We start from the raw sequence: 16962 nt of genomic DNA on the forward strand, positions 1-16962 counted from the left end.
ATGCCCCAACCGGGGCTAGAACTCTTGAGTCTTGCTCTCCATAGCCCTGTGACCCCAGTGGGTTATTCATCTCCTCTGAGACAACAGAGGTACAAGTGGTGCCTGTACTGTGGGCATCCTGTCCTTCTCCTGTCTGCTGTTCTCTTAGTGTTTGCCACATCCCAGCCCCCAAATTACCCACTGAGGAAACTACAGCCCATTTTACTGTTGAGTAAACTGAGACCCACAGTGGTTTGGTCGTCTGCCTTGTCTCATAGCAGATGCAAGCCCCAGCCAGCAGGCTGAGCCACCAACTCACTCCTCTTCCTGAACTTTGCCCCCCAGAAGGCTGTAATCTGGGCCAAGGCAGGATTGATGAGCTGCCCCCAGACCCACCCTTGTGTTTCCTTAATGACTAGGGTCAACTCACTTCAGCCTGTGGGTCAGTCTCTGGATGGCCTGGGTGCCTTAGGCCTTGCCTCATCCAAACTTAGCTAAACAGGGTGCAGGCATATGGTTTTGGTTATACTCTTGAGACAGTTCTCAGATGTCACCTCTGATGCCCACCTGCTATGGAAATGCCACCTCTGGGGCATTTCCATAGCCATCTTTACACTGATCCTTGCTCACTTTTTTTTTTTTTTTTACAAGAGACAGAAATAGGAAGGGGAGGAAAGAGAGACACTTGGCATCCCTGCTCATGAAGCTTCCCCTTGCAGGTGGGGGGACCAGAGGCTTGAACTCTACTGGGTGTACCAATACCTGACCTTAAGTCACTGGAATTGTTGTGCCCCAGTCTGTGGGGTAGAAGGGGCTCTGAGGAGAAACTGTGATTTCTACCTGCATTGATGTGGTAATGAGAGACAATGGCTGAGAGGAGGGGAGCAGAGAGGGAGGAGGAGAGATGCCCAGGGTGGTGGAGCAGCCAGGCCCTCTGGGGCACTAGGGGCAAGACTGTTCAGAAAAGCCCATTGTAGAGCTGAAGAAGAAATGGAAAGAAGTCTGAGTATGGAAGAGACTGAAGATGGCTGGGTAGAGGAGGGGTTGTTACAGCCTCAGGGCTGCCAGGAAGGCTGAACTTCAGATTCACAGGTCCTCCCACTCTGTTCTTTCTGCTTCCTCTTGTCTCTAGACTCTCCTTGTCTCCTCTCTCCCTGTCTCCAATTCCACCCTAGCTAATCTGCTGCTGCTCTGGAAACTTCTTCAAGATCCCTCTGCCAGACTTTGATCCTCCTCTCTGAAGCTTCTCCCCTGGGGAGATAAATAGTTGCTTTTGTGCTCTCCCAGTCACTCTCAGGCAGTGCTTGCCATCACAGTATTTTCATTCTAGCTCTCACCCTGCAGCACACTGATTCTGATTTCCCACCACTATCACCCCCGCACTGGTGGAGTGCATGTACCATGCTCTGTGAGCTCATAGAGATGGGAGACCTTGGGAGCTGTGCCCACCTTTCCCTTCTGTGGGAGGAGAGGGTTGAGACAGGAGTGACAGGGAGAGCAGCTGTGAGTGAGTCTGGGCTAATAGGGCCTGGCAGAGCCTTGAAGAAAGGAGAGAAATCACACCTCACCAGCTTACATCCGCCAGTACCCCATCAAGTCCAGAGCTCCTGAGTCCTGTATTCACAGCAGTCAGCCTCCCCATGTAGAGCCAGCAGCCTGTTACCACCAGCATGTGGGAGGGGCCGAGCCCTGAGTGCCCCAACAGTTCACCTTCAGCTGGAACCTCCAGAGCAGCAGCCTTCCCATTAGGGCTGCAGAAATGGGGACTTGGGGTATTCTTTGTGTCTTTTTTTTTTTAAGATGGAGACAGGCAGAGAGAGAGTGAAAGAGACCACAGCACCTTCAGTGTGGTGGTGGCCAGGCTGAAACCTGAGTTGTACATGTGGCAAAGCAATGCACTGTCCTAATGAGCTATTTGGCCCTCAGGGTCCTAATTATTTAATTGTGTCCCAGAATTTTTGCCTTTTTAGTGTGGATTTCATTTTCTTCTTGTTCTTTCTCATTATGTGGGGCCAGGCAATGAACCCAGAACCTCACACATGTGTAATACCACTGAATGGGCCTCCCTAGGCCTCTTTTTTCTTTCTTTCTTTCTTTCTTTCTTTCTTTCTTTCTTTCTTTCTTTCTTTCTTTTTCTCTTCAAAACTGTAATTGATTTTTACTCTGATAATTTATTTTTAGATTTATCTTTTTTTAAATTTTTTATTTATAAAAAGGAAACATTTTTTCTTTCTTTCTTTCTTTCTTTCTTTTTCTCTTCAAAACTGTAATTGATTTTTACTCTGATAATTTATTTTTAGATTTATCTTTTTTTAATTTTTTATTTATAAAAAGGAAACATTGACAAAACCATAGGATAAGAGGGGTACAGCTTCGCACAATTCCCACCACCAGAACTCTGTATCCCATCTCCTCCCCTGATAGCTTTCCTATTCTTTAACCTGCTGGGAGCCAGCCCCAGCAGGTTACTAGGGTATCCTGGAGGAGGAAGGGCATTGGCAAAGAATGAAGAATGAGAGACTAGTGAGTTGATGCTGAATCAAGCTCAAGCAGACATCTCTGTCATACTCAAGCAGAACTTTTTTATAGTCTCATAAGGCTTAGATCATTAAAACAAAAATCACCAAGATATAGATTACTAAAACAAAAATCACCGAGGCTTTGGTCACTAATACAAAAATCATCAAGGCTTTGATTATTAATACAAAAATCAACCAAGTAAGAACAGCACAGGTAGGGAACACCTCCTGCTTTGTGGAACATTCACATTCTAGGGGCATTTTTCTCCCTAGAGATCACATCACAGTTTCTATGTCTTTTGTTATTCCTGTACCTGTGTGCTAGGCAGATGTCTTATTGATTAAGATTAATATTCTACCTGTATGTTTATGCCATTCTCTGCCCCTATGCATCAGAAGCCAATGGTTCATAGAAAGTTCAAGCTTGTTATGTTTCTAGGGGCCTTAAACAAATTAAGTAGCCCATTTTTCATAAAATCTGTTCCATTGTTTGATCAAGGAGTTTTATTTTGTTTCTTACTGAGAAGGCACCAAGGTGGTGCTGACCTGGCCAGCCTCTCCATAAAGTTAAGCTCTCTAGCTGGAATCCATCTTCTGTGTATGTTCACTGTGTGACCTAGGTTCTTTTGTACTATTCCTGCATAAGAAAGTGGGAGCATAGTGGTGGGTGGTAGATTAAAAGGCCTATTGTGGGAGTCAGGTGGTAGCACATTGGGTTAAGCGCACGTGGTACAAAGTGCAAGGACCAGCGTAAGGATCCTGGTTCGAGCCCTGGCTCCCCACTTGCAGGGGAATCACTTCACAGGCGGTGAAGCTGGTCTGCAAGTGTCTATCTTTCTCTGCCTCTCTCTGTCTTCCTGTCCTCTCTCCATTTCTCTCTGTCCTATCTAACAATGATGACATCATCATCATCAACAACAACAACAATAACTACAACAACAATAAAAAAAGAAAAGAAAAACAATAAGGGCAACAAAAGGGAAAAATAAATAAATAAAAAGTAAAAGGTCTATTGTATCTAGGCATGTACCATAACTTTCCATTTATTAATTATGCTATGTAAGGTGGCCCCTCCACTGAGGGAACCACCAATCTTTCTCTATATTTTAGGGGGAATACTAAAGAAAGTGGTATAGATAAAGGGGGAAACATTTTTTCCTATTGGAGCCTCCTGAAAAATTCTGCATTACTGATGTTGCTTGTTCCATTATGATCAATCTTACAGAGTCAAGTGCAGGTTTTGTCATTACTTTTGCTATTGGTCAGGCTCTGAGCCTGGCCATAGGTAAATATTATTAAGACCACACAGAGCTTAATCCCAAGCCCTATACATGGTGAAAGGCAAGATGGTTTCAGTTTGGCCTGGAGAATCCAGCCCTGCTGAACTTCCTGCAAAGCTGGTAGCGTGTCAAGCAGCTCACTTGACATGGCGGTACCTGCGGCATTAACCCTCTGGGAGTATGTGGGATGCAGAAGGTTAAAGGTCTGGCTTCTGTAATTGTTTCCCCACTGAATATGGGTATTGACAGGTTGATTCATACTCCCTGCCTGTCTCTCTCTTTCAGTAGTGGGGAAGGGCTCTGGGGAAGTGGAGCTCCATGACACATTGGTGGGGTTGTCTGTCCAGGGAAGTCTGGTCGGCATCATGCTAGCATCTGGAACCTGGTGGCTGACAAGAGAGTTAACATACAAAGCCAAACAAATTGTTGAGCAATCATGGACCTAAAGGCTGGAATAGTGAAGATGAAGAGATGGGGGGGGGGGTCTCCATTTTGTAGATAATTAGTAGGCATATTTTAGTTAAATTCCAAAGGGCCTATGGCCATACTAGCTTTTTTTTTTTTTCCATGTTCTTTTTCCCCCTGAGCCTGAAATCTGATATGCCAGTGGATCCAAGTTATTGTCTGGGGAGATGATGTCATGGCTGGCAGAAGGACCAGAAAGCTGGATCAGGGAAGAGAGTAGCTCCCTAATATGGGAAAGGTGTATAAATATTGTTGATTGTAAACCCCATCGATTTGATGTGATCTGGGGCCCATATTCAGCTTAGGAGCCTATGTGACCTCTGCATCCCTGTAGATCTCAGCTCACATTCTGTGGTCATGAGTAGGAATGTTCCAAGCTGCCCCAATATCAGGATCCATCTTCCTCAGGTGTAGCATAGAGTATATTGTCCATCCTCCCTTTGGAGGATGGAACATTCTCTACCATTGTTGATCCAAGTTGAAGGCAAGGTCCTATGGGTCTATTGTGTTGTTCCTGATAGAGATGACTGTTAACAATGGAGAGAGGGATTTATTTGAGATCTAGGCCCATCATGTCTGTTTGGGAATCTTAGAACTCCCCCATTAGGGCCCCAGCTGATGGTGTGGCCTGATATTGACTAAAGAGTCATCATTAAAGTATGCCAGTCTCTTGCCCTTATTCAGCTTTTGCAGTCCTTGCTTTGATGAGGTTAGCTTTGGAATGAGTGAGGGAAGTGTAATAGGAAGTAGGTGAGGAGAGTATCTAAGTCTAAACAGACACTATTTCATCATGAACTTTATACTGACTCACTACAGACTATTGTGTACTTTTGCTTTCAGGTATATATTTTGCCTAACTACAAATTAATAATTGTGTACATAGACACCATTCCCACCACCAAAATACTGTGTCCCATCCCATCCACCCTCCCACCCCCAACCCCCTTGCCCCATGAAGCTGAAAATCCACCCTCACCCTCAACCCAGGGTTTTTACTTTGGTGCCCTACTATACAGATTTATCTTTTTTTAAAATTTATTTAATAATGAACAACAAGTCTGTTGGTATAATTCCACACACTTTCCACTACCACAGTTCTCCATTTCACCCCCTCCATTAGAAGCTTTCCTATTCTTTATCCTTCTGTATGGACCCAGGATCATTATGGGGTGCAGAAGATGGAAGGTCTGCCCAGGCCAGTTTTCTATTCTTTATTTGAAAGAGAAGCAAGGGAGAGACATCACAGCACCACTCACCATCCATGGAGCTCCCCAACCCCAGTGTTCTCTGTGGTGCTCCTCTGTGGTAGCAGAGCTTGAACCCAGGGTCTTCTGCACAGGAAGGCATGCACTCTACTGGATGTATTATCTCCTGGGCTATGAGTATATATTCTGTCCTAACTTGGCTGGTTAATAAAGTACTACCCAATTGAATACATATGTTATAATGAGCAAAGACCTGGGTTTAAGACACAGTCCCCACTTATAGTGGGGAAGTTCCACAAATGGTGAAGCAGTGCTGCAGGTGTCTCTCTCCTTCTCCTTCTCAATCTGTTTTCCCTTTTCCTTTCAATTTCTCTCTGCGCTATCAAGATAATTAATAAAATAAAGCATTTTTAAAACAATAGGGTAGCTACCTTCCCTTTTCTAACGTCCTCACACATGTTTGAGAGAACTTTTTCATTTGGTCAGTAGATAACTATATGGACTTTAGGATAGAAGGGTTCTGAGTTAGCTTAGATGAGGCCTACTAGATTGACATGTGGGACTCACAGCAAAGGACAGGACTCCCCAGATCAGGGCAGCAGAGCATTGGAGCAGGGCCTTGGGGCTGAAGAAGTTCCTAGCACCATGGCTTTGTTGGTTCCTGGTACAGGATAAACTTGGTAATGTGGTAGACGTGAGAACTGCACTTCATAGGTACTTGTGGGATAGTGATCCAAGGAAGGCTGCATTCCAGGTTCCGAACAGTCTGTGTGAACTTAGAACTTGGTGTGTTGGGGACCATGTGTTAGTACAGCGGGTTAAGCGCATATGGCATGAGGACCAGCATAAGGATCCTGGTTCAAGCCCCCAGCTCCCCACCTGCAGGGGGTCACTTCACAAGCAGTAAAGCAGGTCTGCAGGTGTCTATCTTTCTCTCCCCCTCTCTGTTTTCCCCTCCTCTCTGGATTTCTCTCTGTCCTATCCAACAACAACAACAGCACTGGCAACAATAAAAATAGCAACAACAAGGGCAACAAAAATGGAAAAAAATGGCCTCTAGGAGCAGTAGATTGATTGATTCATAGTATAGGCACAGAGCCCCAGCAATAACCCTGGAGGCAAAATAAATAAATAAATAAATAAGAATAATTAAAAAATTAAATAAAGAATTTGGTTGGTAAACAGGATTGTGAGGTTCCATATCCAATATTCTGCATCAGGTCCTGTAGCTTTACCTTCTCTTCTACTGGTTTATACTCACCAGGTTAAAGCTCAGAAAGGGTAGGATATTTCCCACAGACTGTGGGAACCCACATCAGATCCATTACTGAGAGGCATACAACATCTTGGGTTTGGAAGATTTACTTTTCTCAAGGACAGAGGAATTCCATGAAACAGGAGGAGCCCAGCATCCAGGCTTAAGCAGGACCTGACCACTCTGTTCTGTGTCTCCCCTGTGATGTCTCTGAAAACATGCTCTACTGTTGAGTAACCTATGCACCAGTGTGTTAATTGTTGCCTTGGATAAATAACATTTGAATGTAATTCAAACTTGAGAAGGGCTAAAACAAACAAAACCTGTTACCCTCTTAGGGAAGCAGTTAGCTTTTGGTGGCTTCTTACAGAGATTCTCTTCCCAGTGCTGGTGGGTGGATCATATGTAGTGTGTGTGTGTGTGTGTGTGTGTGTGTGTGTGTGTGTGTGTGTGTGCACCTTCTGCATAGCTCTGTAGTTGACTCTGTTCACATCATGGTACATAAAGAATATCTTTTTTGTGGATGCACAGTATTACACAGTGTGGATAAACATGATTGCATTTTATGTTTCCTATGGATGGACATCTAGTTCATTTCCAGTCTTTTACATTTACAAATACCCCACAGTGAATAACCTTGTATATATTGCTAGTTCACATATATGGGAATGGGTGAATGGGTATAGAGTATGTTCCTCATTGTAAGTTCAAGGCTCTTTATCTTTTTCTCTAGACCAAAGGATGCCATCCGTGCCCTGAAGAAGCGGCTCAATGGGAACCGGAACTACAGAGAAGTAATGCTGGCGTTAACAGTGAGTCCCACCTTTGGGGTGGGGTGGGAAACCCACGTCCCTGACCTGGTGCCCTCATCAGTGGCTGGCTTATGTGTGTGCTATTGGGGTGCCTGACTGACACCTCTAGCCTGCCAGCAGGAGAGAAGGCATGGTGGCATGTCCTGGTGCAGAAGTCAGAGCAGAAAGGCCCAAGGCATGGGGGTGGGTCACCCCAGATGTGTGCAACATCTGGAATGGCTACTTCTCTCATAGATAGGTCCCCCTTTATTAAGATGCTGACTTCTGTCCAGATATCAGCAGGTGAGATGCAGATATTCTACAGCCTTCCCCATCCTGTTCTTTTAGCTGCCTGCCCCCAGCCTTGAGAAGAAGCTGTGCTTAGGGAATCCTTTAGTTTTCTCAGAGTCTCCAGCGAGTGAGGCTCTGAGCTGTGGAGAAGCGCACTACGGAGTCTGCTAGACAAGCCAGCCAAGTGACTGCATTCAGGAGGGACCAGGACTTCTGCTTTGCCTTCAGATGTCAGGAAACTAAAAGAAGTGCCTTTAGTTGTTAGTTCTGTCTCAAAAGTTAACTGTGCTCAGAGGTGGTGGAAACTGGGCCACAGTGAATTCTTATAATAGAAACTGTCATAGATCAGCATGTGGACCTCTTTGCAGATTTGGAGACTGGGGTGTTTATACAAAACAACCTAGCATGTTTCCTTTTAGAGCAGAGAAACTGTTTGAATTGTTTTTACCCAAGTGAAAATTCAAGAATTATTTATCTTTCCTTTTTCTTTTCATTTTTTTTTCTTTTTATTTTATCAGAGCACTGCTCAGCTCTGACTTATGGTGGTGCTAGGGAACCTAGAACCTCTGGTGCTTTGGGCACAAAGTCTTTTTGTATAACCATTATGTTGTCTTCCCAGCCCAGGTGAGAATCTTTCTAAAATAGACTCTGCTTTGATTTCCTTCCTATAGGACAACAGAGAACAGAAAAGATGAGAATCTTTCAGCCTTTCTTAGTAGTCAGGTCTTTTTTTAAAAAAAATTATTTGTTTATTGGATAGACACAGCCAGAAATTGAGAGAGAAGGGGGTGATACAGGAGAGAGACAGAGAGACACCTGCAGTCCTGCTTCACTACTCATGAAGCTTCAGGAACTCGAACCTGGGTCCTTATGCACTGTAACATGTATGCTCAAACAGGTGCGCCACCACCCAGCCCTTTAGGTCTTTTTTTAATTAGTGATATTATCCTGTCTTCCCACCTTTATTGGGATATTACTGATATATTACATATGTAAGTTAAGGTGTACTAGGTGATGATTTGATACCTCTATATATTATAGAATGGTTACCACAAGATTAGCTGACACATCCTTCTCCTTACATACCTAGCATATGTGTGTGTGTGTGTGTGTGTGTGTGTGTGTGTGTGTGTGTGTGTGTTCACATTTAAGATATACTGTCTTGGGGCCAGGAGATAGCTCACCCAGTAGAGAGTATACATTACCATACTTGAGGCCCTGAGTTTGAGCCCCAGCACATTATGGGAGAATTATGAATGGCACTAAGGAGTTCCATGGATGAAGGAACAGTGCTGTGGTATCTTTCCCCCACTTACTTTCCCCTCTTTCTAAAATAAATCTACTCTCAATTTTTTTCTTTTTATTTTTTTTATTTATAAAATGGAGATATTAACAAGACCATAGGATAAGTGGGGGGTACAATTCCACACAATTCCCACCATCAGAACTCCCTATCCCATCCTACCCTACCCCCTTGAAAACATTCTTTTTTTTTAAAGATATTTTTTATCCCCTTTTGTTGCCCTTGTTGTCTTGAAAACATTCTTATTCTTTATCCCTCTGGGAGTATGGACCCAGGGTCATTATGGGGTGCATAATTTGGAAGGTCTGGCTTCTGTAATTGCTTCCTTGCTGAATATGGGCATTGGCAGATTAATCCATATTCCCAGCATGTTTCTCTCTTTCCCTAGTGGGGCAGGGCTCTGAGGAGGTAGGGTTTTAGGACACGTTGGTGGGGTCATCTGCCCAGGGAAGTAAGGTTGGCATCATTGTAGCATCTGGAACCTGTTGGACAAGCTCAGCTCAGGATCTGGTATGTGTGTTGTCATTTCTCTAGCCCATTCCAGCCTATATGTGATCTGGGGCTCTTCTCTTTGGTACCACTTTGACCCCTACTGTATACTTCCTCCACTACTGGTCTGGAAATTTTGCCCTCACTCTAAATTCCCAAGTTTTAAGCAGCTGCTTTGCAGAGAGAAAGTCAGGGGGCTGGGTGATGGTGCACCTGGTTGAGCATGAGGACCCAGATTTGAGCCCCCAGTCCCCACCTGCAGGGGGAATGCTTTGCAAGTGGTGAAGCACTACTGCAGATGTCTCTCTGTCTTTCCCTCTCTGTCATCCCCCTTCCCTCTTGATTTCTGGCTGTCTCCAGTAAATAAAATAAAGATAATAAAAAAATTTTTTAAAGAAAGTCAGGAGAGGGAGTCGGGCGGTAGCGCAACGGGTTAAGTGCATGTGGTGCAAAGAACAAGGATCAGCATAAGTATCCTGATTCGAGCCCCTGGCTCCCCACCTTCATAGGCGGTGAAGCAGGTCTACAGGAGTCTTTTTCTCCCTCCTCTCTCCATTTCTCTCTGTCCTATCCAACAACGACAGCAATGACAATAACAATAATAACTACAACAATATAACAACAAGGGAAACAAAAGGGAATAAAATAAATAAATAAATATTTTTAAAAAAGAAAGTCAGGAAATGTCTTCATGCCACCATCTTGGCTCCATCGCCATCTACTCTCTATTGAACTCTATGCCATAGTGCAGTTAATTATAGTCCCAGGCAGCAGACATCAGATCTGACAGCTGGCAGTTTGTACCCTCAACTGTCACCTCCCACTGCCCTTTCCTCCAAACTTCAGCAGTGACCAAAGACTCTCTGTATATGAGTTTGGCTTTTTACGATTTAGCTATAAGTGAGAACTTGTAGTATTTGTCTTTCTCTCTCTGACCAATTTTATTTAGCATAATGCTCCCAGAGTCTGTTCATTTTGTCAAAAAGATCAAGGTTTCTTTATTTTTTTATAGCTGAATAATATTTCTTCGTGTATGTATATGCCACATTTTTTATTTGTTCATTTGTCAGCAGGCACTTTGGTTGTTTCCATGTCTTCGCAATGAGCATGGAAACAAATACTGCTTCAGGATAATGTTTTCAGCTCCTTTGGCTATAGACCTAGACATGGGACTTCAATAACAAGTGCACTCAACCAGGTGTGCCACTGCCCAAACTGAAATGGGATTTCTGTATCATACGGCTGTTCTACTTTTAATTATTTGAGGAGCCACCATACTGTTTTCCATATTGACTGTATCAATTTATATTCCTACCAACAGTACACAAGGGTTTCCTTTTCTCCACACCTCTGCCAAGGTTTGTTATTGCCAGCCTTTTTGTAATAGTCATTCTAACAGATGTGAAGTGATAGCCCATGGTAGTTTGATTTACATTTCCCTGATGATTAGATACTTTGTGCATATTTTTATATACCTGTTTGCCATTAACGTGTCTTTTCTTCTTTGGAAAAATGTCTATCCAATGTTTGCCCATGTGTGAGTATGTGTCTCCAGGGCCATCACTGGGGCTCCGTGCCTGCACTCTGAATCCACTGCTTCTGAAGACCACTTTTTTCTTTTTGTTGCCCTTGTTGTTTATTGTTGTTGTCATTGCTGTCGTTGTTGTTGGATAGGACAGAGACATGGAGAGAGGAAGGGAAGACAGAGGGGGAGAGAAAGATAAATGCCTGCAGACCTGCTTCAGTGCTTGTGAAGTGACCCTCTGCAGGTGGAGAGCCAGGGGCTCGAACCGGGATCCTTGTGCTGGTCCTTGCGCTTCATGCCATATGTGCTTAACCTGCTGCGCTACCACCCATCCCCCCCCATTTGCCCACTTTTTACAATTTTTTCTAGTAGTAAGTTGTGTGAGTTCATTTTATATTTTGAATATTAACCCCACATCAGATCGTTGGCTCTGAAGTATTTTCTCCCATTTCATATATTTCCTCTTAAAATTGTGTTGGTTTCTTTTGCTATACAGAAGCTTTCTAGTTTGCTGTAGTTCCCCCTTGTTGTTCTTTTATTTGTCTGATTATTTACCAGAGCACTGCTCAGCTCTGGCTTATGGTGGTGCTGGGGATTGAACCTGGGACCTTTGGTGCTCCAGACATGAAAGTCTTTTTGTGTCATATTATGTTGTCTCACTAAGTGCTTCGCTTGCTTACTTATGCTTTAATCATTTGTATTATGTGTGATACTAGTACAAAAATCATTGCTAAGACCAATTAAGAACAGAAACAGATCTATCAGTGGCCATTTGGGGGCCTCCTACAGTGGGTCTCAGGGCCTCTCTGGCCTCAGTGGTTCTTGCTCTTTGGGGCCCCTATCTCCTTCTCCTCTGGGCTTCGGGCTGCTCTTTGATCATGCCACTGTTGTTGAGGGCCTTTCCAGGACTATATGTATGAGCCCTGGCTTCACTGTCTGCTGTCCAGTGATGAAAATGTGTCCTTCCCTCTGAGCCACCCATGCAGGGGACAGAGCCTCAGCTATCCTGCCCCTCTGCCCCTCCTCCACTGTGACTTCCTACCACTCCTGGTCCCCCAGCAACTGCCCTTTCCCCCCTGCTAATGTTACCATAAGCCATTTTTCCTGCCACCTGCCTGGGCCACAGCAGCCTGCACACACCTGATAGGGTAGGGTTTAGAGGAGGGTTTTAGATAGCTCTAGTAAGAAAGGGGGAAGGAGAGCCTCAGTGTGGGGTTCAGTAGTTCCCCAGGATCCCTGTGAGAATGGAGGCTGGATACCTCATGGTCCCCCAGAGCCACGCACAAGCTGAGAGGGGGCTGGCTGAGACAGGAAACACATCTGGTGGATGCTGAGCTCTGTGTTTTCTGGGCAAGCCTAACAGATCCAGGAGACTCCCACAGGCCAGACAGCAGTGGGGTAATTATGAGCTGGCAGTGTCAGATTGGGCAGCCACCTGGCTGTCATCTTCATAGTGACATTTTGCTGGGGTCATCAGCACTCAGCTTCCTCCTCTCTAACATGGGTAACACCTGCCTGATAGGCCAAATGAGGGAACGGGAAATGTTGCTCATGTTCCCAGTGGTATGAAGGCTGAGCTTGAGATGTGCCATGCAGGAGGCTGGCCCTCTGGCCTCCTCAGAGTGAGAAGGCAGAAAAGCCTGGCACAGTGCCCATCCTGCTCCTGGCACTCACACACAATCTGTGCCTCTACCATTGTCTTCACTTTTTAGAGCTTCTTAGCTCTGAAAAACTGATAAAATAGGATAATAGCATTCACTTAAAGAGTTAATTAAATGTGAAAAGGAAATGCAGTTATGTATAATGTGGACCAGGGAGGTGACTCAGCCTTTTAGAGCACCAGTATGTATGCTTGAGGCTCAGAAGCACCGTCATATACCAGTACTGAGCACTGCTCTGGTCCACTGCTCTGAGCACTGCTCTGGTCCACCATCCCATACCAGAACTGAGCACTGCTCTGGTCTACTCCCCTCCTTTCTCTTTCTCTCTCAAGATCTCTTTGTCTGATAATCAGTCAATCAATCTATCAGTTAGGCTGGGAGATAGCTTACCTGGCAGATCACATACCATTGTACCATGTGAGGATCCAGGTTTGAGTCCCTGACCTCTATTGTGTACAAAGAAAGCTTCAAAAGCAGTGGAACAGTTTTATGGTATCTATTCTCTCCTCCCCCTATCTGCTTTGGGGATGGGAATAAGAGTTCATTGGAGGCTGGTCCAATGGTAGTGAGTAATCAGAAAAAACATTAACGTTAGTGTCACTAAAGCTGGTAAACAACCCCCCCACTGCTAGATTTGACTGGCTTAAAAAAAAAAAAAGTCCATTGAAAGTGGTGGAATCATACAGGCTTAGAGCCTCAGTGAAGCTCTGGCAGGAAATGAGTAAATAAATGAGCAAATTAATATTTATTTATTTGTTTTTGTCACCAGGGTTATTGCTGGGGCTTGGTGCCTGCACTACAAATCCACTGCTGCTAGAGGCCTTTTTTCCCCATTTTGTTGCCCTTGTTGTTGTCATTATTGTTATTGTTGTCGTTGTGGACCACGTCCTTCCGTGGATGTTGTTGTTGTTGGACAGGACAGAGAGAAATCGAGAGAGGAGGGTAGAAAGAGGGGGAGAGAAAAATAGACACCTGCAGACTTGCTTCACCATTTGTGAACCCCCCTGCAGGTGGGGAGCCGGGGGCTTGAACCAGGATTCTTGCTCTGGTCCTTGTGCTTGGTGCCATGTGCACTTAACCCACTGTGCTACTGCCCAACCCCCTAATATTTATTTTTTAAAAAGAAACTATATGGGGGGACAGGCAGTGGTGCACCTTGCACACTACAGTATGCAAGGACCCAGGTTCAAGCCTCTACCTGCAGGGGGATGCTTCACAAGCAGTGAAGCAGAGCTGCAGGTATCTCTCTGTCTCTCTCCCTCTCTATCACCTCCTCCCCTCTCAATTTCTCTGTCTCTATCCAATAATAACTAAATTGAATTTAAAAAAAAAAAAAAAGAAACTATAAGGTTGGGGAGATAGCTCAGTGGTTATGCAAAAAGACCCTCATTCCTAAGGCATAAAAGGTCCCAGGTTTAATTCCCAGCACCACCATAAACCAAAGTTGAGCAGTGCTCTGGTAAAAATAAATAAATAAATATAAAAATAAATTATATAAAAGGTGACAGGACCCCTCACAGTTCCTGCCTATAATCCAAGTTCAATTGCTGTTGGGGTTATGGACATTTCTTTAAGGTATGCCTTGTCAGGTTCTGCCTCTGGCAAGGCCCTGTGGGAGGATTGTGTTGGCAGCCAGTGGTCATGTTAGTTTGAGTGGATGAGTAGAACTTAGGCAGCCAACAGTGCACCCATTGTGGATCATGTCCTTCCAATGCATTATTCCCTCTAGCCACCTGTGGAATTGGGTGCTGGGGTGAGCAGGCCAAGTCTACACAGCTAAGGATTTTTTTTAGATTTATTTATTTATTTATGAGAAAGATAGGAGGAGAGAGAAAAAATCAGACATCACTCTGATACAGGTGCTGCTGGGGATTGAACTCAGGACCTCTTGCCTGAGCGTCTAATACTTTATCCACCGAACCATCTCCCAGACCACACAGCTAAGGAATTTTAAGAGCTATGGTCAGATGAAAGAGACCCGCCAGTTGGGCCAATGAGTCACAGGAATCCTGTCATCTGTCATGTGAAAACTAAAACAACAATCTATTCCTCTTATAATGGCTTCCTGAATAGTTACTGTCACAGCCCTTATTGATGGTTCTCCCCCAGAAGGACAGGGGCTTCAGACGTGCTGTCCCTGATGTTAGTGTGGTCCCATACAGGGAACTCATGTGTCCCATCTAACTGAGGCTCAGACAAACTTGTCCTGGGCCACCCAGGGAGGAGGTGGGAGGATAAGAATCAGGTGCACACTGGCACTTGGTCAGAACCTCTCCCCAACTCTCAGTACTTTTCTGAGTAACTGAGGCCTATGTAACTTCATGGAGTAGGGAGGAGTGGGTAGGTTTGATGTAAACATGAACTGACAACTAGCTGCTGAAGCCCACAAACCACTCATCAGGGAGGGAACGTCCTTTGTCATTGCCAGCTATAGTTGTAGAAGCAGGGTGGTATAGGGTGTGAGAGAACTAAGCAACTCAGACTGTCACAGCACCCTTCTCTGCCATGCTGTGCAGCTCATCAAACCCAGAATATGCCAGTAACATAACTCAGCCTTTGAGAGCATCAGCCTGCTTGCCCGAGACCCTGGAGACCACAGGTTCAGTCTCTGGCATCACCTTGTGCCTGTGTTGCTGAACAGTGCTCTAGTCTGCCCACTCTCCCTCTTCTCTCATTCATAATAAACAAATCTATCTTAAAATTTAAAATAATACACGGGGTTGGGTGAGAACAGGCAGTGGTATACCTGGTTGAGCACACATTACCGACCATGTGCAAGGAACCAAATTTTAACCCCAGGTCCCCACCTACAGAGGGGATGGGAGAAGCTTCACAAGTAGTGGAGGAGTTTTGCAAGTCTGTCTCTTTATCTCTCTTTCTCTCTTCCCCCTTCTTCTCTATCTCCCTCTCTATTTTTCTCTGCCTCTGTCAGAAGGAAAAAGAAAAAAAAGAAAAGAAAAAAATTTAATGAAATTAAAAAACATTTGGTGCCAGGAGCTGGCCTCCAGCTGCCACGAAGGAGCACCGTATAAAAGGGAGATTTCAGTCAATGGAGCAGTAATGGTGTAGTGTCTCTCCTCTCTTCCCCTCTGTGTTATGGAGGAGGGTATATCTGCAGGAAGTGATGGAATCATGCAAGCATGAGTCCCCAGTGGAAAAAAACAACTCTGACATGCATGCTCACATACCAGTATCCTTCTCCTGGCAAACTATTACCAGTTACTGGCTGTTGTGCAGGAACAGGAGACTACCACCAACACCCAGTTGCCATCATCCACTCTTCTCTCCCCCTGGAACAACTGAATCGAGTGTGGGGATGCCTGTGCCACCATGGTTGGGCTCCAGGACACAGACTGTCGGGAGAAGGAGTAGGGAGGGGCCTCAGTGGCCCCTGGCTCCCCATGTTCTCCCTCTCTGCAGTGACCTTTTCCTTTCCACACCAGGTGCTGGAGACCTGTGTGAAGAACTGTGGCCACCGTTTCCATGTCCTTGTAGCCAACCGAGACTTCATTGACAGTGTGCTGGTCAAGATCATTTCTCCCAAGAACAACCCTCCCACCATCGTCCAGGACAAGGTCCTTGCCCTGATCCAGGTGAGTTGGCAGGTCCTTTTGTCCAGTTTGATGGGCTGGAGTACATGCTGCCTCTGGGTTTACATGTTTGTTGCAAAACATTATTTTGTTTGTTTGTTTTATACATTCATCACACCAGAGGAAAACTCTGACAGATCCTCATGGAAACTTTGTGTGGGGCCTGCACCTCTGCTGCTCACAAGGGCTTATGAGCCATCATGACAATTCAGAGTAGGAAAGACCATGTTACTGATGAGTCTTAGACTGGCAAGTGACAGGGTCAGGGTCCACTCTGAGGAAGGTGTGTGGGGTGGAGGAAGTGGTGCTCAAGAATGAGTCCCTGAGGGGAGACATTTCTGGTAGACACTGAAGATGACATGGAGCTCAGCAGAAAGGTCAGAGTGCATGAACTAGCACAAGGAGAGCAGCATAGGCAAAGGCTGGTGACATCCAAGAGAGCAGCTGACACATTTGGGATTTTTCATCATTGATGGTGTTTTAATAAAACTAGCTCAATGACCTAGGAAGTGGTGTAATGAATGAAGACTTGGGCTTTCACGTGAAGTTTGAGGTCCTGAATTCAGTCCCTGGCACCACATGTGTAGGGGTGATACTCTGGTGTTCTCT

At 45.0% G+C, this 16962-nt stretch overlaps 1 protein-coding gene across 5 annotated transcripts in view; it reads left to right on the forward strand.

Moving 5' to 3' along the window:
- Nucleotides 1-16962, forward strand: part of TOM1L2 (target of myb1 like 2 membrane trafficking protein) — a 178905-nt gene that overhangs the window by 118871 nt on the left and 43072 nt on the right. For all 5 annotated transcript variants that reach the window (XM_060203232.1, XM_060203231.1, XM_016189600.2 and 2 more), the window contains 2 exons: nucleotides 7437-7515; nucleotides 16207-16356. In XM_060203232.1, coding sequence (XP_060059215.1) covers nucleotides 7437-7515; nucleotides 16207-16356 — 229 coding nt within the window. The remainder of the gene's footprint in view (nucleotides 1-7436; nucleotides 7516-16206; nucleotides 16357-16962) is intronic.

Source organism: Erinaceus europaeus, chromosome 12 (genome assembly GCF_950295315.1).
Source record: "Erinaceus europaeus chromosome 12, mEriEur2.1, whole genome shotgun sequence".
Taxonomy (NCBI): Eukaryota; Metazoa; Chordata; class Mammalia; order Eulipotyphla; family Erinaceidae; genus Erinaceus; species Erinaceus europaeus.